Genomic DNA, 27,425 nt, shown 5'->3' on the forward strand with positions numbered 1-27,425 from the left:
TGAAGATGCCACCAGAGCCATGAGTAGATCCATGACTACAGTGGGCATGGCTAGCGCTGACGTGGGGACCTCAAGGAGATGGCTGTATCCTCCCCAAAGTGCTCCTTCCTGTGTTCTCCCTCAGAGATGGCATCATCTCCATCCACCCAGCCACTCAAAGCACAGAAGGCTGTCCTTGCCTCCCCACCATTATAATGCCACCATGTTCTGGGCATCCAACGTGTTGCATTCACTATGCTGGTAGCTCCCAGAAACGTCCCAACCTCACAGCAGCCACTGCTAAGATCCCAAGTGTATAGACCAGGACACTGAGGCTTTGAATGGTCACATAACATATCCAAGTTCACAAGGTTAATAAAGGGCAGGGCTGGGGTCTTGTTTGCTTTTTTTTTTTTTTTTTTTCCAGAGACAGGGTCTCACTCTGTTCCCCAGGCTAGAGTGCCGTGGTGCAATCACACCTCACAGCAGCCTTGACCTCCTGGGCTCAAGCGATTCTCCCATCTCAGCCTCCTGAGTAGCTGGGACTACAGGTATACACCACTGTGTCCAGCTAATTTTCTTTCTTTCTTTCTTTCTTTTTGAGAGAGAGTCTCACTCTGTAACCCAGGCTGGAATGCAATGGCGCGATCTTGGCTCACTGCAATCTCCGCCTCCCGGGTTCAAGTGATTCTCCTGCCTCAACCTCCCAAGTAGCTGTGATTACAGGTGCCTGCCACCATGCCTGGCTAATTTTTGTACTTTTAGTAGAGACAAGGTTTCGCCATGTTGGCCAGGCTGGTCTGGAACTCCTGACCTCAGGTGATCCACCCGCCTTGGCTTCCCAAAGTGCTGGGATTGCAGGTGTGAGCCACTGTGCCTGGCCCTAATTTAACTTTTTTTTTTCTTTTTTTTTTTTTGCAGAGACGAGGCTGGTCTCAGCCTCCTGGGCTCTCACCTCGGCTTCCCAAGTGCTGGTATTATAGGCATAAGCCACTGTGTCTGACCTTGTTTGTATCTTTTGATTGCAAAGCCCATTCTTCTTCTCCTTCTCCTTCTCCATCTTCTTCTTCTTCTTTTTTAAGAGATGGGGTCTTACTCTGTTGCCCAGCCTGGACTCAAACTCCTGGGCTCAAACAGTCTTCCTACCTCACCCTCCTGAGTGGCTGGGACTACAGGGGCACACCACCGCACCCGGCTCACAGCCCATTCTTGTAAAAGCATGCTCTTATAGCTCCTCTCTCAACTGTGACACCCAGAGCTGTCTCCAGGCCCTCTCCTGTCCCCACCACCTCAGGTTAGTCTAGGCCCTCACTGTCTTTCACCTGGGCCGTCAGCACAGCCTTCTCTCTCTGGTCTTCCCACTTGAACGAAGCCCCTTTCCTTTACATATGTCTTCCTCCCCAGTCCTTAATGTGATTGCCCCCAAAACAAATGTGACCTGCCAGGCGCAGTGGCTCATGCCTGTAATCCTAGCACTTTGGGAGACTGAGGCAGGCAAATCACCTGAGGTCGGGAGTTTGAGACCAGCCTGGCCAACGTGGAGAAACCCTGTCTCTACTAAAAATATAAAATTAGCCGGGTGTAGTGGCACATGCCTGTAATCCCAGGCACTAGGGAGACTGAGGCAGGAGAATTGCTTGAACCTGGGAGGCGGAGGTTGCAGTAAGCCAAGATCACGCCATTACACTCCAGCCTGGGCAATAAGAGCGAAACTCCATCTCAAAAATACATAAATAAATACATAAAAATAAAAAATAAAAATATAAAAATTAGCCGGGTGTGGTAGCATGTGCCTGTAATCCCAGCTACTCTGGGGGCTGAGGCAACCAGTATGGTTGAACCTGGGAGGCAGAGGTTGGAGTGAGCCAAGATCGTGCCACTGCACTCCAGCCTGGGAGACAGAGCAAGACTGTCTCAAAAACAAACAAACAAAAAAATCAGAATGAATAAATGGCATATTCCTGCACCCGTTTTACCCAGGCATAAAGAACAAAGCAAACTATGAAGGCAGGGAGTTTTGTCTGTTGTGTGTTCACTGGTTCTCCAGTGGCTCCACGGCACCTGGCACATGGTAGGCGCTCAGTAATTATGTGTTATAGGAATGAATGAGTGAATGGCGCACCACTCAAATCTGGCTGCAGCTCTAAAGATGGACACAGGCACACACATATGGCAATTCCTCTCACTGATCAGTGATTTCAAGCTCATTACATTCATGATCACTTATGGGCTACCCAAAGTGAGTCATCTGAATCATGAAGGAACTTCCTATGCAGTCTCCTACCCAGTGCCCCCACCCTTTTTTTTTGAGATGGTGCCTTGCTCTGTTACCCAGGCTGGAGTGCAGTGGCACAATCTCCACTCACTACAGCCTCCACCTCCCAGGTTCAAGCGATCCTCCCACTTCAGCCTCCTGAGTAGCTGGGACCACAGGCACGTGCCATCTCACCCATCTAATTTTTTTGTATTTTTTGTAGAGACAGGGTTTCACCATGTTGCCCAGGCTGGTCTTGAACTCCTGACCTCAAGCAATCCACCCGCCTTGGCCTCCCAAAAATGCTGGGGTTACAGGTGTGAGCCACTGTGCCTGGCCAGCCTTTTTAAAGCATCGATATAACCAGGCCAGCCCCTGATCAGAAAACTTCCCTGGTTTCCCATTGCTTATGGGGTAAAGCCCCAATTTCCTAACCTGGCTTTCCACTTTAGGGCATGCCACCTATTCTCACGCACCCTCTACTCCTATCCCGTTATTCCCTGCATTTTCATATCTCCATGCCATTCCTCGTGTCATTCTCTTCCCCTGGAACTCCCTTCCCTCTAACATCCCCAAGCCCACCTCCTGCTCTTCTATCAAAGTTCAGCCACGGTGTCTTTCTTGGCCCTCCTGACACTAGAGGGAAAGCATAGCCAAATCCAGGCTCAGCTGCTCACTGCCCAAATGCCAAACACGAGACGAGAGTTGGGGGCCGAGCACGGTGGCTCATGCCTGTAATCCCAGCACTTTGGGAGGCCAGGACGGGCGGATCACCTGAGGTCAGGAGTTCAAGACCAGCCTGGCCAACATGGTGAAACCCTGTCTCTACTAAAAATACAAAAATTAGCTGGGCGTGGTGGCTCACATCTGTAATCCCAGCTACTCTGGGGCGGGGGGGCTGAGGCAGGAGAATCGCTTGAACCTGGGAGGCGGAGGTTGCAGTGAGCCGAGATCATGCCACTGCACTCCAGCCTGGGCAACAGAATGAGACTCTGTCTCAAAAAAAAAAAAAAGAGTTGGTAGGAGGAAAGCAGGTTTATTCGGAGAGCCAGCAAACTGAGGAGATGGCAGACTAATGTCTGAAAGTCTCATCTCAAAATTTTCAGGCTGACTGGGTTTTATATATTTATTTATTATTTGAGACAAGCTCTCACTCTGTTATCCAGGCTGGAGTACAGTAGCACAGTTATAGTTCACTGCAGCCTTGACCTCCCAGGCTCAAGCGATCCTCCCACGTCAGCCTCCGAAAAAGCTGAACTACAGGCACACGCCACCAACCTGGCTCACTTTTTGATTTTTTTTGTAGAGATGGGGTCTCGCTATGTTCCCTAGGCTGGCCTGAAACTCCTGAGCTCAAGTGACGCCCCTACAACCAGCAGCCCCCGACCTCGGCCTCTCAAAGTGCTGGATTACAGGCATGAACCACCGTGCTCAGCCGGTGGGGGGTTGGTTATGAGAGGGGGTGGTTATGAGAGGGGATATATGGAAGCTATGCACAGGTTGACTCGAGGTGGGTCAGTGTGTCTGGTCTCAATGACAGTCTTGAGCAGTGGACCATCTGGTGGTCTGGCTGGCACTGGTTCGGGTGCAACAGGAATATAGGAGGCACTCAGCATTCTTCCCAGGGCCGGACATGCTGCAACCTTGATTCCCTGCTTAGTTTTTCAAGGCCACTTCCTGGAGTTCTTTATGCCAAGCACTAGTTAAGCGTTATTAAAAACCCAGCATAAAAGGAAAGGAAGGGAGAAATAAAAGCAAAAAAGAATAACTGATTTTCAAGATGGGGTGGTAGTTTCTGTCTCAAAAGCCTATTTTTTTTTTTCGAGACAGTGTCTCACTCCATCACCCAGGCTGGAGTGCAGTGGCACCATCTTGGTTCACTGCAACCTCCGCCTCCTGGGTTCAAGTGATTCTCTTGCCTCAGCCTCCCCAATAGCTAGGATTACAGGCACGCACCACCACGCCTGGCTAATTTTTTTTTTCTTTTTTTTGAGATGGAGTCTGGCTCTGTCACCCAGGCTGGAGTGCACTGGCGCGATCTTGGCTCACTGCAACCTCTGCCTCCCAGGTTCAAGCGATTCTCCTGCCTCAGCCTCCTGAGTATCTGGGACTACAGGCGCCCGCCACTGCGCCCGGCTAATGTTTTTTGTATTTTTAGTAGAGACGGGTTTCACCGTGGTCTTGATCTCCTGACCTCGTGATCCACCCACCTTGGCCTCCCAAAGTGCTAAATTTTTTTTTATTTTTTGAGATGGAGTCTGGCTCTGTCACCCAGGCTGGAGTGCAGTGGTGTGATCTTGGCTCACTGCAACCTCTGGTTCCCAGGTTCAAGCGATTCTCCTGCCTCAGCCTCCTGTGTAGCTGGTATTACAGGCATGCACCACCATGCCTGGCTAATTTTTATTATTTATTTTATTTTATTTTTTGAGACGGAGTTTCGCTCTTGTTGCCCAGGCTGGAGTGCAATGGTGCGATCTCGGCCCACTGCAACCTCCGCCTCCTGGGTTCAAGTGATTCTCCTGCCTTTGCCTCCGGAGTAGTTGGGATTATAGGCATGCGCCACCACGCCCGGCTAATTTTGTATTTTTAGTAGAGACGAGGTTTCTCCGTGTTGGTCAGGCTGGTCTCCAACTCCCGACCTCAGGTGATCTGCTCGCCTCAGCCTCCCAAATTGTTGAGATTACAGGTGTAAGCCACCACGCTCAGCCAATTTTTGTATTTTTAGTAGAGACAGGGTTTTACCATGTTGGCCAGGCTGATCTCGAACTCTGGGAGGCTGAGGTGGGAGGATCACTTGAGCCCCGGAGGCGGAGATTGCAGTGAGCCGAGATCACATCACTGCACTCCAGCCTGGGTGACAGAGCAAGACTATCTCAAGAAAACACACACACAAAATATGAATGCAGCTGGGGTGGAGCACAAACATTCAACCCCTAACAGAATACCATGATCAAACTTTCATTTTACAAAGATCCTGTTGGTGGCTGTGTGTGGGACCACCACAGATGGCTGTGCCAGAGTGCACTACATGAAGCAGCACGCCCCAGGAGCACTGCTCACATCCCAGACATCATGTATTTGAATATTTATTATAACAATTATCTGACAGGTGGAGGTACAGTGTCATGAGGAAAGAATGCCTTTAACTAATTTCCACCAAGGTGCAGTCAAGCTGGCAGTAGCTCTGACTCTGTGAATGTTGATGGGGAGATCAGTTAGGAATCACCCAGGCCAAAAATAATGAGGCCTGCACCGAGGCCTAGAGGTGGGGATGGAACATCCATTACAGAGGTGTGTCATGGGGGGAAATTTGTCAGACACAATTGCAGATTGGAACACGTGATGAAGGAGGGAGGAGGGTCCTAGATCACTCCTGGGTCTCTTGCTGTTACTGTATGTGGAGTAAGTTTGATGGAATAAGAGAAAGATCTTGGCTGGGCATGGTGGCTCATGCCTGTAATCCCAGCACTTTGGGAGGCCAAGGCGGGCAGATCACAAGGTCAGGAGTTCGAGACCAGCCTGATCAACATGGTGTAACCCCGTCTCTACTAAAAAACACAAAAATTAGCCAGGCGTGATGGTGTGAACCTGTAATCTTAGCTACTCAGGAGGCTGAGGCAGGAGAATCGCTTGAACCCAGAGGCAGAGGTTGCAGTGAGCCGAGATTATGCCACTGCACTCCAGCCTGGGCAACAAGTGAGACTCCATCTCAAAAAAAAAAAAGTGAAAGATCTTGAAATACACTGCCTTTATAAATCTTACCAGCAAACTACTAGGAAATGTAAAAATGCCATTTATAGAAATCTATAGTACCTGGCAGGGTGCAGCGGCTCACACCTGTAATCCCAGAACTTTGGGAGGCTGAGCTAGGAGGATCACTTGAGGCCAGAATTTCAAGACAAGCCTGGGGAACATAGCAAGACCCTGTCTCTAAGGAAAAAATTTAATTAATTTAAAAAAATCACTGGGCACGGTGGCTCACACCTATAATCCCAGGACTTTGGGAGGCCAAGGCGGGCGGATCACCAGGTCAGGAGATCGAGACCATCCTGGCTAACACAGTGAAACTCTGTCTCTACTAAAAATACAAAAAATGACCCGGGTGTGGTGGCACGTGCCTGTAGTCCCATCTACTCGGGAGGCTGAAGCAGGAGAATTGTTTGAACCCAGGAGCTGGAGGTTGCAGTGAGCCGAGATCATTACACTGCACTCCAGCCTGGGCGACAGAGCAAGACTCCATCTCAAAAAAAACAAAACAAAACAAAACAAAAAAAAACTATAGTGTTTAAGAATAAATCTTTAAAACATATGTTAATGTCCTTTATGAGAGAAAAGAATTAAATTTTATTGAAAGATTTTAGAGAAGTCCTTTTTTGAGACAGGATCTCACTTTGTCGCCCAGGCTGGAGTTCAGTGGCACGATCAGGACTCTCTGCTCTGCAGCCTTGCGCTCACAGGCTCAAGCGATCCTCCCACCTCAGCCCCCTGAGTAGCTGAGACTACAGGAACATGCCACCATGCTGAGTAATTTTAAAATTTTTTGTAGAGACATTATGCTGCCCAAGCTGGTCTCAAACTCCTGGTCTCAAGCAATTCTCCTGCTTTGGCCTCCCAAGGCACTAGAATTACAGATGTGAGCCACTGCGCCCTGCCCAGATGAACACTTGTTTTGCTCACCACTGTGTCTCTATCTAGCATCAGAGCATCGTCCTGGTACAAAGAGTGGGGCCTGAATAAAGATTTACTGATTAATGGATGGATAGGTCAAATGGGTATTCATTCTTTTGTTCCTGAGCACAACAGGTGTAATAGGTCCTGTGCCAGGTGGCACGGGGAGGCAGAGATTAGTCAAATGGGGGCCAGGTGCGGTGGCTCACACTATAATCCCAGCACTTTGGGAGGCCAAGGCAGGCAGATCACCTGAGTGCCTCCCGAGTGGCTGGGATTGCAGGCATACACTACCATGCCCAGCTAAATTTTTTTGTGTATTTTTAGTAGAGATGGGGTTTCATCACGTTGGCCAGGCTGGTCTTGAACTCCTGACCTCAAGTGATCCACCCACCTCAGCCTTCCAAAGTGCTGGAATAACAGGCATGAGCCACTGTGCCCGGCCTCATATGTTGAATCTCTAATCTCCAATGTGATGGGAGTAGGAGGTGAGGCCTTTGAAAGGTAACTAGGTTTAGATGAGATCCCAAGGGTGGAGGATCATGAGGATGATGGGATTCGTGCCATTATTTAAAAAGAAGGCCAGGCATGGTGGCTCATGCCTGTAATCACAGGAATTTGGGAGGCCAAGGCGGGTGGATCACTTGAGCTCAGAAGTTCAAGAACAGGCTGGGCAACATGGCAAAACCCTTCTCTACCAAAAATACAAAAAAACTAGCTGGGCATGGTGCATGCACCTGTAGTACCAGCTACTCAGGTGGCTGAGGTGGGAGGATTGCTTGAACCCTGGAGGTTGCAGTGAGCCGAGATTGTGCCATTGCACTCCAGCCTGGGCTTTTTTTGACACCCCCATCTCAAAAAACAAACAAACAAACAAAAAAAACAAAAAGGAAGCGACACCAGACACCAGAGCTTTCTCTCTCTGCCATGTAATAATACAAGAAGGTGGCTGTCTGCAAACTAGGAAGTGAGCCCTCACTGTGAACAGAATCTGCTGGCACCTTGATCTTGGACTTTCCAACCTTTGGAACTGTGAGAAATAAATGTCAGTTGGTTAAGCCACCCCATCTATGGTATTTTGTTAAAGCAGCCCAAACTAACTAAGACATAGTTAAAATTGGTTAAAATTACTCAAAGGTACCATTCTTTGATATATTACCTTTTAACATTCTTTCTTTTTTCTTTTCTTTTTTTTTTTTTTTGAGAAGGAGTCTCACTCTGTTGCCCAGGCTGGAGTGCAGTGGCGCGATCTCGGCTCACCACAACCTCTGCCTCCTGGGTTCAAGCAATTCTCCTGCCTCAGCCTCCTGAGTAGCTGGGATTATAGGCGCCCGCCATCATACCCAGCTAATTTTTCTATTTTTTTAGTAGAGATGGGGTTTCTCTATGTTGGTTAGGCTGGTCTTGAACTCCTGACCTTGTGATCTGCCCGCCTCAGCCTCCCAAAGTGCTGGAATTACAGGCGTGAGCTACCGCGCCCGACCAACATTCTTTCTTTACCATTATTTATTTAATATATTTTTTCAAATAGGTAGTACTTTCACATAGTACAAAAATCTTAAATATTACCAAAAGGGTTCAATGAAATTCTTACTCTAACAGCTGTACTAGCCACTTTGTTCCCATGAACCATACCTACGGAACCACTTTTATTAGTTTCTTATAAACCTTCCAGAATTTCTTTATGCAGATGTTACCAGAAAGGGGTCTGGATCCAGACCTCAAGAGGGGGTTCTTGGACCTTGCTCAAGAAAGAATTCAGGGTGAGTCGATAGAGTAAAGTGAAAGCAAGTTTATTAGAAAAGTAAAGGATTAAAGAATGGCTACTCCATAGACAGAGCAGCCCCAAGGGTTGCTGGTTGCCCATTTTTATGGTTATTATTATTATTTTTTTTTATTTTTTGAGATGGAGTTTCACTCTTGTCGCCCAGGCTGGAGTGCAGTGGCGCAATCTCGGCTCACTGCAACCTCCGCCTCCCGGGTTCACGTGATTCTCCTGCCTCAGCCTCCCAAGTAGCTGGGATTACAGGCGCCTGCCACCATGCCCAGCTAATTTTTGTATTTTTTGTAGAGACGGGGTTTCATCATGTTGGCCAGGCTGGTCTGGAACTCCTGACCTCAGGTGATCCACCCGCCTCGGCCTACCAAAGTGCTGGGATTACAGGCACGAGCCGCTGAGCTGGGCCGGTTATTTTTTGATTATATGCTAAACAAGGGGTGGATTATTCATGCCTCCTCTTTTTAGACCATATAGGGTAACTTCCTGACATTGCCATGGCATTTGTAAACTGTCATGACCCTGGTGGGAGTGCTGCAGTGAGGACGCCCAGAGGTCATTCTCATTGCCATCTCGGTTTTGGTGGGTTTTAGCTGGCTTCTTTACTGCAAACTGCTTTATCAACAAGGTCTTTATGACCTATATCTTGTGCTGATTACCTATCTCATCCTGTGACTTAGAACACCTTAACTGTCTGGGATGCAGCCCAGTAGGTCTCAGCCTCATTTCACCCAGTTCCTATTCAAGATGGAGTTGCTCTGGTTCAAACGCCTCTGACATAGATACAAGCAAATACACACACACACACACAATTTTTTTCTTACATAACAGTAAGCACAATACTTATTCTACACTTTGATATTCAATGAACAAATATTTCATATCTATGCAAAATGAAGTTTCTAATTATTTTTGACAGCTGTGTACCTGCTGATGGGCAAGTTATGATTATTTGCAAATACTGGGTGAATTACATTGGATGGATGGGTCATTTCATACATGTGCAGACATGTTGAATTAAAATTCTATTTCCCCAACCTTTGAAGTTGGTGTCAACTTGAGACTTGCTTTGGCTAACAGAATGTGGTAGAAGTCATGTGCAAATTCTGAGCAAGGCCTCAGGATTTCGTTACTGCTTCCACTTTCACTTTCCTGGAACTCTGAGGCCATTATGCTAAGAAGAAACCCAGGATGAAATGTAACATGCTGGGAGTGGCTCAACTGTTCCCGCCAACCTAGTCATCAGAGCTAAGATAGCAGACAACAGGTGAGTGAGGCCATTTTGGGCCATCCAGCCCCAGCCGCGGTGCCAGCTGACTGCAGCCACTTACATAATACAAGCCACCCAGCTCCTCTCAGAATCTGGAGAAACAATACATTGTTGTTTACCTCGGTAAGAAAACTCAAGGTTTGGGAGTGGTTTTTTACCCAAGAGTAGCTAACTGATAAAATGGAAATCTCTTTCAGATAGATTTTTAGAAGTAAGATAACTGGTTCAAAGTGTAAATGCTTGCCAGGCGCGGTGGCTCATGCCTGTAATTCCAGCACTTTGGGAGGTCAAGGTGGGCAGATCACCTGAGGTAAAGGGTTCAAGACCAGCCGGACCAACATGGAGAAACCCCGTCTCTACTAAAAATCCAAAATTAGCCAGGCGTGGTGGCTCATGGCTGTAATCCCAGCTACTCAGGAAGCTGAGGCAGGAGAATCACTTGACCCCGGGAGGCAGAGGTTGCTGTGAGCCGAGACTGCACCATTGCACTCCAACCTGGGCAACAAGAGTGAAATTCTGTCTCAAAAAAAACAAAAAAAACCAAAAAACGAAAAACAAAGTATAAATGCAGCTGAGTGAAGTGGCCCATGCCTGTCATCCCAGCACTTTAGGAGGCTGAGGCAAGGGGGTCGCTTGAGTTTGAGAACAGCCTGGACAACATAGCGAGACCCTGTCCCTACAAATAATTTTTAAAATTAGCTGAGTGTGGTGGTGTGTGCTTGTGGTCCCAGCTACTTAGGAGGTTGAGGCAAGAGGATCACCTAAGCCCAGGAGATCAAGGTTGCAGTGAGCTGCGATTGTACCACTGTACTGCCACCTGCGTTAAAGAGTGAGATCCTGCTCAAAACAACAACAATAAAACAAAATGTAAATGCATTTGTAATTTTGATAAACATTGTCTGGCTTGTATCATTTTCCATTCCCACCAACAATGGGTGAAAGGACCCATCTCCCCACAATCTTGCCAAGAGTGTTTTGCCAAACTTACATCTGTATATGTGTCTAAGGCCTTACTGTTTTTGTGAACTGTCATATTGTTTGCCCATTTTTTATTGAACTACCGGTCTTTCTTATCAATATATGAGAGCTCTTTAAATAGTAGGGAGATTAGACTGTTGTATGTGATAATAACTGCAAATATTTTTCCCAGTTTTTTTTTTTTTTTTTTCCCGAGACAGGGGGTCTCGCTCTGTCGCCCAGACTGGAGTGCAGTGGTATGATCTCAGCAACCTGCAGCCTCTGTCTCCCCAGTTCAAGCGATTCTCGTGCCTCAGCCTCCCAAGTAGCTGGGGTTACAGGCATTCACTACCACACCCAGCTAGTTTTTGTATTTTTAGTACAGATGGAGTTTCGACATGTTGCCTAGGCTGGTCTCCAACTCCTGGCCTCAAGTGATCTTCCCACCTCGACCTCTCAAAGTGCTGGGACTACAGGCAAGAGCCACTGCGCCCAAACAGTTGTCTTTTGATTTTACTTATGATGTTTTTTGCCATGCAGAATTGTTGTATGTAGCCAAAGGTATTAATCTTTTCTTTTACAGTTTCTGAATTCTGAGTTGGAGTTGGAAGGGCCTTCCTCACTCCAAAAGTTATAAAAGATTTTGACCATATTTTCTTCTAGCATTTTATTTATTTATTTTTTTTTTTTTTTTTGAGACAGAGTCTTGCTCTGTCACCCAGGCTGGGGTGCAGTGGTGCAATCTTGGCTCACTGCAACCTCCATCTCCTGGGTTCAAGCGATTCTACTGTGTCAGTCTCCTGAGTAGCTGGGACTACAGGCGTGTGCCACCACGCTCGGCTAATTTTTGTGTCAGTGCACTCCACTTAGTAGAGGAGTACTACTCCTTTTAGTAGAGGCGGGGTTTCACTATGTTGGCCAAGCTGGTCTCGAACTTCTGACCTCAAATGATCCACCCACCTCGGCCTCCCAAAGTGTTGGGATTACAGGCATAAGCCGCCGTGCCCAGCCTCTTCTACCATTTTAATAGAGTTTATCCAAACAAATTGCATGATCCATCACCTTTAGAATAAAGTTCAGGGCAGGCCAGGTGCAGTGGCTGACGCTTGTAATCCCAGCACTTTGGGAGGCCAAGGTGGGCAGATCATCTGAGGCCAGGAGTTTGAGACCAGCCTTGGCAACGTAGTGAAACGTTGTCTCTACTAAAAATACAAAAATTAGCCGGGAGTGGTGGGGTGCACCTGTGCCTGTGTTCCCAGCTACTTGGGAGGCTGAGGCAGGAGAATTTCTTGAACCTGGAAGGCAGAAGTTGCAGTGAGGCAAGATCGCACCATTGCACTCCAGCCTGGGCAACAAGAGCGAAACTCCGTCTCAACAACAACAAAAAGGAATAGGGCTGGGTGTGGTCGCTCATGCCTGTAATCCCAGCAGTGTGGGAGGCCGAGGTGGGCGGATCACCTGAGGTCGGGAGTTTGAGACCAGCCTGACCAACGTGGAGAAACCCCGTCTCTACTAAAAAATACAAAATTAGCCAGGTGTGGTGGCGCATGCCTGTAATCCCAGCTACTTGGGAGGCTGAGGCAGGAGAATTGCTTGAACCCGGGAGGTGGAGGTTGTGGTGAGCCGAGATCGAGCCACTGCACTCCAGCCTGGGCAACAAGAGCAAAACTCTCTCAAAAAAAAAAAAAAAGGAATAAAGTTCAGGGCCAAAATTATGACATGGGTGGCCCAATTGTAAAATTATGACAGTGTCATCCACGTGGATGGGAAACAGGAGGAAGAGTGGCTGGCTCAGGAGGTTCTCAGCGGGAGGCAATGCTTCCTGTTTGGGACACTTTCAGCTTAAAATGTCTGTGGGACCTCCAGGAGGCAAGTGGATTCAAGGGTCTAGAGTTAGGAGAAATTTGGGGCTGGAGATAGGGACTTGCAGGCCAGCATATGGTTATTCAAAGCCACAAGAGTATGTAAATAGTTTGAGGAAGAGAGGGTCTCAGATGAAACTCTAGGGAGTGGTCAAGTTTAAGCCCAAAACATGCCCATGGGGAGAGAGCTATGGGGGTGTATCGTCTCCATGGCCCTTAGGGCTTTGCACAGAAACAGTCTCAGAGATGTCTGTAGGGTTAACTGCAGCCCTTACTTGAGTCCTGTGTGGATATCTTTGGCTGCTTGGGACACAGCTCGTAGGGAGAAGGGGAGGACCAATAACCTCGCTAGCAGTCAGCCCCAACCCAGCGGTGTGGGAGAGACCTGAGACGGGGGCGGGAGTAGGCTCAGTGGGTATAAGTCATCTGCCCCTCTTCCCCCAGACAGTCCGAAGCAGGATATCAATAGGTGGCAGCAAGTCCCCAAGGGTAGGTGGAACAGGGGGAGCCACCCGAACTGGTATTTCCCTGGGATCACAGTGCAGTGGTTAGGACTACAAACAGTATGGGCCGGGAGCGGTGGCTCATGCCTGTAATCCCAGCACTTTGGGAAGCCCGGGTGGGAGGACTGCTTGAGACCAGGAGTTTGAAACCAGCCTGGACAACATAATGAGACCCCGTTTGTACCAAAAAATAAAAATAAAATAATTAGCCAGACATAGTAGCACTAGTCTACGGTCCCACTTACTCTCAGTAAGCCAAGGTGAGAGGATCCCTTGAGCCCAGGAATTCAAGGCTTCAGTGAGGCATGATCGCACCACTGAACTCCAGCCTGGGTGACAAAGCAAGACCCTGTCTCAATATCAATAACAACGAAAAAATACAAACTGTGGAGCTCCAGCATCTGGGTTAAAATCCCGGCTGTATCCTTTACTGGCTGTGTAACCTCAGGCAAGTTCCTCAATTTCTCTGTGCCTCCACTCCTTCCTTCATAAAATGAGGACAGTAATAGTACCTCCCTCATAAAACTTTTATCAGATTAAATGAGTTAATAAAGTGCTTATGTTAGTGTCCGGCACATAAAGTGCTTTATAAATATTGAATAAGAAATAATTTCATTCATTCATGAGTATTTGTCAAGTGGCTACTGTGTACCAGGCACTGTTATAGGTGCTGAGGGCATAACTGGGGGTAAGGCAGGTGAAAACCCTTGTCCTGTGGGGCTTACATTCTAGTTGACGGGGGAGCAGTGATAACAGACAATACGTAAAATTTTTTTTTTTTGAGATGGAGTCTCGTTCTGTTGCCCAGGCAGGAGAGCAATGGCACGATCTCGGCTCACTGCAACCTCTGCCTCCCGGGTTCAACCGATCCTCCTGCCTCAGACTCCAGAATAGCTGGGATTACAGGTGCACGCCACCACATCTGGCTAATTTTTTATATTTTAGTAGAGACGGGGTTTCACTGTGTTGCCCAGGCTGGTCTCAAACTCCTGAGCTCAGGCAGTCCACTTGCCTTGGCCTCCCAAAGTGCTAAAATTATAGGTGTGAGCCACCACACCCGGCCAGTATTTTTTTTTTTTTTTTTTTGAGACAGAGTCTTGCTCTGCCGCCCAGGCTGGAGTGCAGTGGCGTGATCTCGGCTCACTGCAAGCTCCACCTCCCGGGTTCACACCATTCTCCCGCCTCAGCCTCCCGAGTAGCTGGGACTACAGGCGCCCGCCACCACACCCGGCTAATGTTTTTGTATTTTTAGTAGAGACGAGGTTTCATCGTGTTAGCCAGGATGGTCTCGATCTCCTGACCTCGTGATCTGCCTGCCTTGGCCTCCCAAAGTGCTGAGATTACAGGTGTGAGCCATCGTGCCCGGCCTGTTTTTATTTTTGGTATAGACGGGGTTTCGCCATGTTGGCCAGGCTGGTCTCGAACTCCTGATGTCAGGTGATCTGCCCGCCTCAGCCTCCCAAAATGCTTGGATTACAGAAGTAAGTCACCATGCCTGGCCTTTATTTTTTATTAAAAAAATTTTTTTGAGACAGGGTCCTACTCTGTCACCCAGGATGGAGTGCACTAGCATAATCATAGCTCACTGCAGCCTTTAACTACTGGCCTCAAGCAATCCTGTCCCAGCTTCCCAAGTAGCTAGGACTACAGGTGTGCACCACCATACCCAGCTAATATTCTATTTATTTAAATTATTATTTTTTTTTTGAGAGAGAGTCTCACTCTATCTCCCAGGCTGGAGTGCAATGGCGTGATCTTGGCTCACTGCAACCTCTGTCTTCCAGGTTGGAGCAATTCTCTTGCCTCAGCCTCCCTAGTAGCTGGGATTACAGGCGTGCACCACCACACCCGGCTAATTTTTGTATTTTTAGTAGAGACAGGGTTTCTCCATGTTGGCCAGGCTGGTCTCAAACTCCTGACCTCAGGTGATCCGCCCACCTCGGCCTCCCAAAGTGCTGGGATTACAGGTGTGAGCTACCACGCCCAGCCTTATTTTTTATTTTGTAGAGATGGGGTCTCACTATGTCGTCCAGACTGGTCTCAAACTCCTGAGCTCAAGCGATCCTCCTGCCTCGGCCTCCCAAAGTGCTGAGATGACAGGCGTGAGCCACCACGCCTAGCCCAATATGTAAATAAATTAGCAAAATATATGGTATGTCAGCTCCAAGTAGAGACACAAGAGGTGGGTGTGAGCTGGCAAGGCTGATAGCCCCGGCCCTGGTGCACAGTGGGACCCAGGAGACAGAGAGCGGAAGGAAGTCCCCAGATGGGCAGCAACATGGACCCTCTAGCAGAGACATTAGAGCTGCTAAAAGATTCAGAGTAACAATCATCGCTGTCATACAACAGCAGGAAGCACTGACATACTGACATTCCACACCAGGTGCTGTTCTGTTTGCTTTACAAATATCACTTCATCTTTACAGCAATCCTATGAATATGGTGCTATTATTATTCAGATTTTTCTGTTTCTTTTTTTTGAGACGGAGTTTCGTTCTTGTTGCCCCCAGCATGCAATGGCGCAGTCTTGGCTCACTGCAGCTTCTGCCTCCCGGGTTCAGGCAATTCTCCTGACTCAGCCTCTCAAGTAGCTGGGATTACAGGCATGTGCCACCATGCCCGGCTAATTTTGTATTTTTAGTAGAGACGGGGTTTCTCCATGTTGGTCAGGCTGGTCTCGAATCCCGGACCTCAGGTGATCTGCCAGCCTTGGTGAGGGCTGTGCACGGTGGCTCACGCCTATAATCCCAGCATTCTGGGAGGCCAAGGCAGGTGGATCACCTGAGGTCGGGAGTTTGAGACCAGCCTGATCAACATGGAGAAACCCCATCTCTACTAAAAATACAAAATTAGCCGGCTTGGTGGTGGGCACCTGTAATCCCAGCTACTCAGGAAGCTGAGGCAGGAGAATCACCTGAACCCAGGATGTGGAGGCTGCGGTGAGCCAAAATCACACCACTGCATTCTAGCCTGGTGACCTGGAGAGACTCTGTCTCAAAAAACAACAACCAAAAAAAAAAAAAAAAACCAAATGAGAACTGAGTTATAGAAAGGTTATATAACTTGTCTCCTAGAGTTATTACAGTGGGTGAATGGGCTGGGATTCCAACCCAGGTCATCTGGCTCCCATGTAGATAGGTCTGGACCCACAGGTAGAGGGGACAAGACAAACTGCCAAGCCTCAGGACTGGGTAGAGCCAGACAGGATCAACAACCTCTCCAGTAGTCGGCTCCAATCTAGCAGGTGTGGGAGAGGCCCTGTGACAGGGGTGGGAGAAGGCTTAGTGGGGCAGGCTGTCCACTCACTCCTCCCCCAAGACAGTCCAAAGCAATAGGTGACAGCAAGCCCCCAAGGGTGGGTGGAACACGGGAAGCCACCCCAGCTGGTATTTTCCTTGGATCATAGTGTAGAAGTTAAGAAACACCCCCCACCCCCCAACAGCTGCACAGTCTGGAGCGAATATACACACCCACCACCCACACACCCAAGACCCAATACACTTTTTTAAACTTTATTTTTACTTCTATTTATTTATTTTTAATTATTTTTTTAAAGTCTAATTAGAGATGAGGTCTTAGGCCGGGCACAGTGGCTCATGCCTGTAACCCCAACACTTCGGGAGGCCGAGGCAGGCAGATCAAGAGGCGGGAGGATCACGAGGTCAGGAGTTCGAGACCAGCCTGGCCAATATGGTGAAACCCTATCTCTGCTAAAAATACAAAAATGAGCCGGGCGCGGTGGTGTGCACCTGTAATCCCAGCTACTTGGGAGACTGAGGCAGAATTGTTTGAACTCAGGAGGCGGAGGTTGCAGTGAGCTGAGATCGTGCCACTGCACTCCAGTCTGGGAGACAGAGCGAGACTAGGTCTCAAAACAAACAAACAAACAAACAAAAAACAACAACAAAAAAACAGAGATGAGGTCTTGGCATGTTGCCCAGGCTGGTCTCAAGTCCTGGGCTCAAAGGATTCTCCTGCCTCAGCCTCCCAAAGTGCTAGGATTACAGGCGTGAGCCACTGCACCCACCCTACTTTTTTGTTTTTTTGTTTTTTTTGATACAAGATCTCACTCTGTCACCCAGGCCGGAGTGCAGTGGCAAGATCACTGCTGACTGTACCCTTGACCTCATGGACTCAAGTGATCCTCCTGCCTCAGCCTCCTGAGTAGCTGGGACTACAGGAGAGCGCCAGCGTACCTGGGTAATTAAAAGAAGATTTTTTTTGTAGAGACAGATGCTATGTTGCCCAGGCTGGTCTCGAACTCCTGGCCTCAAGTGATCCACCCACCTTGGCCTCCTGAAGTGCTAGAATCACAGGCATGAGCCACTGCACCTAGCCTAATATAGTTAATATCCCCTTCCAGGCTGCTCAGAGGGCCTGAGAGGAACAAAGGGCTCAGCTCTGGAGAGCTCCACCCCCAGCGCCAATCTCTCTAAATGGCCTCTTTCCTCTCCACATTCCACCACAAGGCTTGGAGTCCAGCTTCCTGTGACCTTAAGTCACCATTCCAAAGCCCTGCAATCTCACCCAGAGACCACAAGTGAAATAATGAATATTATAATCCTGAGAAGTTTAGTGACCAAGATGGCATGCCATCAAGACGCTGAGAAATAAAGAGGAAGATAGGACCAGGGGGCCCAGAAGATGCTGGAACCCACAGTACTAAAAGCTCAGAGAGGCTGGGCACAGTGGCTCACACCTGTAATCCCAGCACTTTGGGAAGCCAAGGCGGGTGGATCGCTTGAGCCCAGGGGTTTGAGACCAGCCTGGGCAACATGGCAAAACCCAGTCTCTACCAAAAAAATATACAAAAATTAGCCAGGCACGGTGGTGCGTGCCTTAGTACCAGCTACTTGGGAGGCTGAGGCAGGAGGACTGACTGAACCTGAGAGCACACCACTGCACTCCAGCCTGGGTGACAGAACCAGACCTGACCTCAAAAAAAAAAAAAAAAAAAAGAAAGAAAAAGCCCAGAGGGGAGGGCACCCTCAACAGTTTTCCAGCCCCTTCCACATCCTTCCTAACCTCACTTGATACTGTCCAAGTCCTACCTTAGGCAAGGCAGAAATTATAGGACCAAGCCGCCAAATGGGGAAATTGAGTCCCAGAGAGAAGTAATGCATTATTTAAGATCCCATGCAGGACTATGAGTCAGGGGTCCAAGAGCCCTTCCACCGTGTGCCACTCAGAGACACAGAGTAGGAGGGGGAAGGGGGTCGGGTGGCAGGGGACAAAAGATGCAGGAGGCAAGCAGCAGTGACTGAAGAGGCAGAGGCTGACATGAAAGACCCAGGAGCAGAGAATCTTTTCTTATCATCTTAACACGGGGCAGGGCTTTGCCTCCTGAAAAACCCTGCATTCCCTCTGTGGGTTGATCAGGGCACCACTCTCCTACTAGCTGGGTTTTTTTTTGTTTTGTTTTTTTGAGACGGAGTCTTACTCCGTCACCTAGGCTGGAGTGCAATGGCGTGATCTCAGCTCACTGCAACCTCCACCTCCCAGGTTCAAGCAATCCTCCTGTCTCAGCCTCCCAAGTAGCTGGGATTACAGGCACCTGCCATCATGCCTGGCTAATTTTTGTATGTTTGTAGAGACAAGGTTTCGCCATGTTGGCCAGGCTGGTCTCCAACGCCTGGCCTCAGGTGATCTGCCTGCCTCGGCCTCCCAAAGTGCTGGGATTACAGGCATGAGCCACCACACCCTGCCTGAGCTGGGTTTTAACAAGAAGAGGAGAAGAGCCAAAACTCCTCACATAGAACCACACAGCACTTGACAGTTTCCAACCTCATCATCACTGAAGTTTAGAGCAGCCGATATCCATAAAGATGATGTCCCCATCCCCCTACAGTTACCCACTGTGCAGAGGGAGATCCACACTTAGAGACAGGAAGCGATTTCCAGAAGTCCATAGTAACTCAGTCCCAGGAATCTAGGTTTCCTGACCAGGGCATAGCAGAAAGGGTCCATTCCTTTCCTTGCTTGTACCTTCACAGAAGCTTCCTGGACAGAGCCCTGGGGTCCAGGAGACCCGTTATTCATTCCCGGCTATGCTGAGACTTGCTGAGTGACCTTCGGGACTCCTTCTAGAGAATATAAGTTCCACGAGTGCAGGAATTTTTGTCTATTAGTCCTTGATGTATCTCCAGCCCTAGAACAGTGTTTGGCCCATACTATGTGCCCAAAAAATATCCATTAAATGAATGAATGTTGCTGTGCACCGTGGTGCATGCCTGTAATCCCAGCACTTTGGGAAGCTGAGGCAGAAGGATTGCTTAAGCCCAGGAGTTAGAGACCAGCTTGGACAACATAGTGAGACCCCCATCTCGTAAAAACTTTTAAAAATAAAAAATGAGTGAATATCTAGATAGCCAGGATTAGAGAAATGTCACAGTCAGAAAGCCTGAAGCCTAAAGAAGACCAAGGAACCAGGGGCTTTATCCTCAGATACATGAAAGGCTGAAATTCTGTCCACAAGTATTTATAGAGGGCCCGTAATGTGCTTGGTACTGAGCTAGGTACTCCCCAGATTCAGTTAAGAACAAAGTCATTACCTGACCTCAGATGCAAGGCAGGGGCTGTGGGGTGTGAGTGGCAGGGAGGCAGCGTGATCAATACAAACACTTTTCTTAGCCTGAGCTGCCCTGACATGGTCTGACGGCTCACAAGGTGGTGAGTGCAGCCGGGCTGCAGTGTTCAAGGAGGGCGCCGGCTGGCCGCCCACCTGTCAGAGGCTGCGCCAGAAGGATGCGGAAGAAGAGATTTCTGCCTTGGCTGAGGTCACTTCCCACCCCCAGATTCCCTGCCCACACAACCCTGCAATTTTCTGACGCTGACTACTCGGATCCTATTATTTCCCGATTTTCAAGGTCCCATGATGCTGACAGCCCCAAATGCTAAGTCGTCAGTCCGCCCACGCCCCTGGACCCGAAAGCAATAAAGGCGAAGTCAGCAAGGGTCCCACTGCCTCGAAAGGCCTCTGGGGGTGGTCGGCGCGCCCCTCCCCACCTCGCGGGGGCCGTGTGGGCGTCGCTCGGTCGTCGGGGTGCCGGGACGTCGTGATGAGAACGGCGTCCCAGAGACGGCGGTGACAGAGCCGGGACACGTGACAGTCACAGCGTCACATTCTGCGGTCCACGAATTTGGGACCGGGCTGGTCACGTGACGCTGTGGGGGCACCATGGGGTGATGTGAGATGCGGGTGTCTCGGATTACGTACAAATGACGTATTCCTACCCCTTTTGGCAACCAGATTTCCGTTGGAAGACGCAACGGTTCCGGTGACGGTAGCGAGTTCTCGCGCCCAGGCAGCTCCGCTTCCGCTCGGGGCGCAACAACTTCCGACTCCGCCTTCCCAGCCTTGGGCAAGGAAGAGACGCGACCATATGCGCATGCCCCGAATTTATCACGGAGGGGCGGGGCTGAGGCTGCGGGAGCTGGAGGAGGGAAGAAAAGGGAATTCCAACCTGTGGAACCTTGGGGGGTCCCCGGGGTCGGCGCCTTCCCATTGACTGTGGGCGGTGCAAGGGACGGAGCCTCTGGCGGCTCGTGGGGGTGTTGGGGTCCGCAGGGGGAGGGAGGGGAGTGTCAGAGTGTGAGTGGGGTACGGGAATTCCAAATTTGAGGGCCTCCCGGCTCTGGCGCCGGGGAGGGAGAGCTCAGGCCGCCATGCGGGACAGGACCCACGAGCTGAGGCAGGTGAGACGCCAGGGCAGCGGGGATGGGGACGGGCGGACGAACTGGAACGCAGGACTTCTGGTTTTCGGGGTAGGGAGGGGTGGCTGATGGCCAGGAAGGAAAGTCCCGGAAGCCTGTGGGTCCTGCGGGGTAAGAGCCGCAGCGAAACGGTGGTGCCAATGATTCCGGGCCTGGCAGGGGGATGACAGCTCGGACGAAGAGGACAAGGAGCGGGTCGCGCTGGTGTTGCACCCGGGCACGGCACGGCTGGGGAGCCCGGACGAGGAGTTCTTCCAGAAGGTAAGGGGCTGGGGTCTCCGCCTGGATTCGCGAGGGGGGTAGGAGGACCCGAGGAGCAGCGTGGTCTGGAGTACCCCATATCTCTTTCAGCCCTCTCGGTCACCCTCCCCAGGTCCGGACAATTCGGCAGACTATTGTCAAGCTGGGGAATAAAGTCCAGGAGTTGGAGAAACAGCAGGTCACCATCCTGGCCACGCCCCTTCCCGAGGAGGGTGAGTGACACCCCGGCTGCAGGGCGCATGCTCCGCCCCAGGGATTGTGGGGGTTGTAGTTCCACGCAGGTGGTGGTCAGGGTGGTTTGTTGAGGTGGGGGCTGCTGTTTGGGAGTCGTGGCCTTCTCTTATTCAGGCATGAAGCAGGAGCTGCAGAACCTGCGCGATGAGATCAAACAGCTGGGGAGGGAGATCCGCCTGCAGCTGAAGGGTGAGCTCCTGGGACCTCAGACAGATCCTTCCCTCTGATCCTGCCCTGTTGTTGGTATATCTGGGGAGTGTGTGGCCCAGAGAAGCCAGTGATATATCCAGGTCACACAGCAGGCCTGGGTCTAGCATCTCTGTCTCCTGGCCTCCAGGCCATTGTACTCTCCACAGCACAAGCCTGCCTCTCAGGTTCTTTTATTTATAATGAAACCATTTACTTACACAGTTATCGCTGCCCACTGGGCATTCTTTGGGCAGGGAGATGGGGTTTTGTTAGGTGGCCTCTGCATACCTATGGGAACTCAGTGATGTAATGCAAAGAAAAATAAACTTACTTTCTCCTCTTAGAGGCTCAGCCTTAGTCATTTGATGATAAATTATATTTCCCTAAAAATCCTATGGAGACAAGTACCCCCAATACCCCTGTGTCTTCCCACAGCCATAGAGCCCCAGAAGGAGGAAGCTGATGAGAACTATAACTCCATCAACACAAGAATGAGAAAAACCCAGGTGGGTTTTTTTTCTCAGAAATGAGGACATTTCAGCAAATGTTTCATGAAGTATTAGATGACAGGTGTATGAAGGAAGGGCCTGCAGAGGTCATGGAGTCCAATTGGATGATTTTTCCAAATGGGGAAACTGAGCTCAGAGAGAGAAAGAACTTGCTCAAGGTCAGGAAACCGGGTCTCCTGATGCTCAGTCCGGTTATAACACCCTGCTTTATTTTCTTCCATTCAATAAGAAGTTACTGTGACCCCAGACAAGACCTAGGCTTGGCTGTGGGACACATGTTTTCTTTTCTTTTTTTGCCTCAGCCTCCTGAATAGCTGGGATTACAGGCGGACACCACTATGCCCAACTAATTTTTGTATTTTTAGTAGAGACCGAGTTTTACCATGTTGGCCAGGCTGGTCTCGAACTCCTGACCTCAGGTGACCCTCCTGCCTCGGCCTCCCAAAGTGCTGGAATTACAGGCGTGAGCCACCGTGCCCGGCTGGGACACATGTTTTCTAGGACTCAAGATGAGGAGTTAGGGTTCAGTAGGGGATAAAGACATTACTCACGTGGGACCTGGTGGCTAATGGCGCTGCCCAGGGAAGGAAAGTGAGAAGTCATAAATGACTGGCAGGTTTCCTATCTATGTGACAGGGACAGCCTTAGTCCCACAGGTGGAATTCAAGAAGTCAGGAAGAGGAACTTCCTTGGGGCGACACTGAAGAGGAACTCCCCTGGTGTGATATCTTATTTTTTAAATTATTATTATTTTTTTGAGATGGAGTCTTGCTCTGTCCCCCAGGCTGGAGTACAGTGGCACAATCTTGGCTCACTGCAACCTCCACCTCCTTCAAGCGATTCTCCTGCCTCAGCCTCACGAGTAGCTGGGTTTACAGGTGTGCACCACACCTGGCTAATTTTTTATATTTTTGGTAGAAATGACGTTTCACCTTGTTGGCCAGGCTGGTCTCGAACTCCTGACCTCAACTGATCCACCTACTTTGGCCTCCCAAAGTGCTATGATTACAGGCATGAGCCACCGCGCCCAGCCCCTGGGGTGATATCTTAGTAAGGAAATTTGCAGTGATCTGACTGGTCCTCTCTGGGTCCCCAGTGAGGAGGATACCAGGAGGTCAGGATTGGAGTAGTTGGGCCCAGGGCTCAGCAAGGACCCCAGATTGAAGATGGAGCAGCTTGGGCATCTTGGAAGGGTGCAGCTGGAACCAGGAAAGCAGATGTATCTCTGGAAAAGGAACTCCAAGGAATGAGCATATTTAAGGCCTCAGAAGAAGGGGCAAGGCAGAGCAGATGCCCCAGAGCCAGTGTTTCTGGGGAAGTCTGTGGTGGTGATTGGCATGAGTGGACGAGGGTCCATGTGGGCCTGTTGCACCTGTTTCGCCCAGGCAACATGTTCATCTCTAGGCGTAGGAGCTGCGGTGTAGGCAGCGAGGTTGGCATTCAGCAAGCATTCAGCAGTTACATATTGGGTGCCTACTGTGTGCCAGACCTTTTTGGAACTGTTTAGGATACAGCAGTGAACCAATGATCCCTGTCCTCATGGAACTTCCCTTCTGGTGTAGACAATCACCATAATAAATACGTGAATTATTTAGAACATAATAAGCATTAAGGAAAAAAGAGCAGGGGAAGAGGGACTAAGCATGCTGGAGGAGGTAGAGTTGCAGTTGAAAGCAGGTGGAGGAAGCTTCATTCAGAAGGTAACATCTGAACAAAAGACTTAAAGGTGTGTGTGGGGAATGAGCATTCTAGGTAGAAGGAGAAGTGAATGCAAAGGCTTCAGCTGAGAGTGTGCTTTGTCTAGGGAGGGGTAAGGAGACCAGTGTGGCTGGGCGGAGGAAGGGAACAGCAAGAGGAAGTAAGATCGGAGAGGTCGTGGGAGAAGGAGAGATCATGAGGGCTAGCCAGGCACCGTGGCTCACGCCTGTAATCCCAGCACTTTGGAGGCTGAGGTGGGAGGACTGGTTGAGCCCAGGAGTTTGAGACCAGCCTGGGCAATATAGTGAGACCCCCTCTCTCTCTCTCTTTTTTTTTTTTTCTTTGAGACAGGGTCTCACTCTGTCGCCCAGGCTGGAGTGCAGTGGTGCCATCTCTGCTCACTGCACCCTTCGCCTCCTGGGTTCAAGCCATTCTCTTGCTTCAGCCTCCCAAGTAGCTGGGCCTACAGGCACCCACCACTGCACCAAGCTAATTTCTGTACTTTTAGTAGAGATGGGATTTCACCATGTTGGCCAGGCTGGTCTCGAACTCCTGACCTCAGGTGATCCACCCGCCTCAGCCTCCCAAAGTGCTGGGATCACAGGCATGAGCCACCGTGCCCGGCCAACCCTGTCTCTATTAAAAATAAAAATAGGCCAGGTGTAGTGGCTCACGCCTGTAATCCCAGCACTTTGGGAGGCCGAGGCGGGTGGATCACAAGGTCAAGAGATCAAGATCATCCTGGCCAACATGGTGAAACCCCATCTCTACTAAAAATACAAAAATTAGCCGTGTGTGGTGGCATGCGCCTGTAGTCCCAGCTGCTCAGGAGGCTGAGGCAAGAGAATTGCTTGAACCCGGGAGGCCAAGGTTGCAGTGAGCTGAGATCGCGCCACTGCACTCCAGCCTGGGCAACAAGAGCGAAACTCTGTCTCAAAAAATAAATAATAAATAAATAAATAAATAAGATCATGGAGGACCACGTAGGCCTGATAAGGGCTTTGGCTTTTAGTCTAAGAGAAATGGGGGAGCCTGTCAAGGTCATCACAAGGCGGTTAAGGTGGCAGATCCCGCATAAGAGCTCATGCTATTTTCTCACTGTACTATGGGGTTGCCGAGGCGCAGACCGGACAGAGATCCTCCCAGGGGCACCCAGCCTATATTCTTCATCTTTAGCATGGGGTCCTGTCCCAGCAATTCGTGGAGCTCATCAACAAGTGCAATTCAATGCAGTCCGAATACCGGGAGAAGAACGTGGAGCGGATCCGGAGGCAGCTGAAGATCAGTGAGTTGTGCGTGCCCAGCCTGGCCCACAGGGGCAGGTAATCCCAACCCAGCCCTGAGCCTGGCCTTTTCCTTCACAGCCAATGCTGGGATGGTGTCTGACGAGGAGCTGGAGCAGATGCTGGACAGTGGGCAAAGCGAGGTGTTTGTGTCCAATGTGAGTGGCCACAGCCAGCCCCTCTCTGCTGTGCCTCCCATCCCCTCTGAGTCCTGTCCCTTTCTTGACCTCCTGGGCTCAGGTGATCCTCCTGCCTCAGCCTCCCGAGTAGCTGGGACTATAGGTGCAAGCCACTGCACCCCGCTTGCTGTGGCCCTTTCTGATTAAGGGCACCCTGAGGCCCCTAAGGGAATTAATTAGCCTGCCTGGAGTCACCCATCAGATTCCAGGCTGAGGGCTCCCCAGAAGCTCAACAGGAGTTTCTGACCTGCTGTCGGTCTCCCTGTGAACAGTTACTCCACTCCTGTCCACCCCCCAGATCCTGAAGGACACGCAGGTGACTCGACAGGCCTTAAATGAGATCTCGGCCCGGCACAGTGAGATCCAGCAGCTTGAACGCAGTATTCGTGAGCTGCACGACATCTTCACTTTTCTGGCTACTGAAGTGGAGATGCAGGTGGGTGCCCCACACAGCCCCAGATGTGAGACCAGGCTCAGTCCAAACTGCCAGCCTCCCACCACCCTTAGATTCTCTCCCTGAGGCTTTTGTGTCTTCCAGGTTTGGCCATGCCCCCAGATTGGTGCTTATTCCTATCCTTAGCTGTACCCCGAGAATGGTGCCTCCCTCTGCTGCTACGCAGATACCCACTCCCTTCTGCATAGCACCCTGCGCCCTCTCCAGAACTTGAGCCTGCCCAGGTCTGGCCCCAGCCCTGGCTCCCCCTCCACTAACAGCATCCAGCCTTATACCTCTGAGAGGTCCAGTCAGAGTTGCCCTAGAGGGGCTGCCTCCTAACATCTGTACAAGGCTGGGGTGGGGGCGGTGTTCCCCTGGCCCTGGTTGTGTGAGTTGAGTTGAGCTTCCAGCCCTGTCCTGGAGGAGCTGGCCTTAGTCATGCTACAGCCAATGCCCTTTTGCAGCTGAGACTTACAGGAAAGAGATCTCATTCAGTAGGAGTACTGAGACCTGAGGCTGGTGGTGCCAGGAGGAGGCAGGGATAGGGAGGGCTTTGCAGCAGCTGTAGATAGGCCTGGAAGAATGGGTAAATTCAGACAGATTTGTGAAGGCACAGTTCACCATCTGTGAAAGGTATGAGCCATTTGAGGCCCTTAGCTCCAAGCTACCACTACACATAGAGGTTGTATGGGATAAGCGAGCAGGGGACAAGGGACTACATGATAGAAGGGATCTGGAAGCCATCCTTGAGGAGTCTGAACTTTTGTCAGATCGAGTCTTGCCCTTGTCTTTGTTAGTGCAATTTTTTTTTCCTGCCAGGAATGTTCTTCAGTCATCTGGGGTGGGGTGGGCAAAGGCATCCTTACCTCCCTGAACCACCCCATCCTCTGAGCAGGGGGAGATGATCAATCGGATTGAGAAGAACATCCTGAGCTCAGCGGACTACGTGGAACGCGGGCAAGAGCACGTCAAGACGGCCCTGGAGAACCAGAAGAAGGCGAGGAAGGTGAGCCTCCCAGGCCCGGCCACTGTCCCAGGCACCCTGTGTGTCTTCCCTGACCCCCTCCTCTCCCACAGAAGAAAGTCTTGATTGCCATCTGTGTGTCCATCACCGTCGTCCTCCTAGCAGTCATCATTGGCATCACAGTGGTTGGATAATGTCGCACATTGTTGGTGAGATGTTGTGGGCTGTCCCCTGGCCTGCCCCAGCCCTGGCCCCAGCCCTCCCTCCTCCCTCAGACCCTGTTCTCCCTCCTTTCCTTACAGGCACTAGGAGCACCAGGGACCCAGGGCCTGGCCTTCTGTCCCAGCAGCCTGGGGGGCAGGGCAGAGCCTCCAGTCGGACCCCTTCCTCACACTGGCCCCTATGCAGAAGGGCAGACAGTTCTTCTGGGGTTGGCAGCTGCTCATTCATGGTGGCCTCCTCCTTCAGGCCTCAATGCCTGAGGGAGGCCTGCACTGTCCTGATTGGCCAGGACACACGATTTTGTAAAAAATTAAAAAACAAAAAAAGAGCATAGAAAGCCCTTTGCACGTGTGTTCCTGGAAGGGCTGGCCCAAGGCTTCCGGGCATCCAACCTCCCTACCTCCTGGATGTCCCCAGGGCCAGGTCCAGCCCTGGCTGCTCAGGTCAAACCGCCATGGGTGCTGTGC

General features: G+C 50.3%; 2 protein-coding genes across 3 annotated transcripts in view; one reads left to right on the forward strand and one right to left on the reverse strand.

Annotated features, from left to right (window-relative positions):
- Positions 1-20,036, reverse strand: part of STX1B (syntaxin 1B) — a 40,118-nt gene extending 20,082 nt beyond the window's left edge. Inside the window, exon 1 of the mRNA XM_063717257.1 lies at positions 19,822-20,036. The gene's annotated coding sequence lies outside the window, so the exon portion shown is untranslated. The remainder of the gene's footprint in view (positions 1-19,821) is intronic.
- An 88-nt stretch (positions 20,037-20,124) lies between these two features.
- On the forward strand, positions 20,125-27,295 carry STX4 (syntaxin 4). 2 transcript variants are annotated; one of them, XM_009250666.4, is made up of 11 exons: positions 20,125-20,965; positions 21,143-21,244; positions 21,357-21,456; positions 21,593-21,667; positions 22,103-22,173; positions 25,051-25,159; positions 25,239-25,315; positions 25,635-25,772; positions 26,668-26,778; positions 26,850-26,945; positions 27,039-27,295. In XM_009250666.4, the coding sequence occupies exons 1-10, from the start codon at positions 20,936-20,938 to the stop codon at positions 26,928-26,930; spliced, it is 894 nt and encodes a 297-aa protein (XP_009248941.2). In that variant the 5' UTR covers positions 20,125-20,935; the 3' UTR covers positions 26,931-26,945; positions 27,039-27,295. The 2 variants fall into 2 exon arrangements, with proteins under 2 accessions (XP_009248941.2, XP_054390874.1); XM_054534899.2 differs by having other exon boundaries at positions 20,672-20,965; positions 21,335-21,456.
- Positions 27,296-27,425: the final 130 nt, after the last annotated feature.

The sequence above is a fragment of the Pongo abelii genome, chromosome 18 (assembly GCF_028885655.2).
Source record: "Pongo abelii isolate AG06213 chromosome 18, NHGRI_mPonAbe1-v2.0_pri, whole genome shotgun sequence".
Taxonomy (NCBI): Eukaryota; Metazoa; Chordata; class Mammalia; order Primates; family Hominidae; genus Pongo; species Pongo abelii.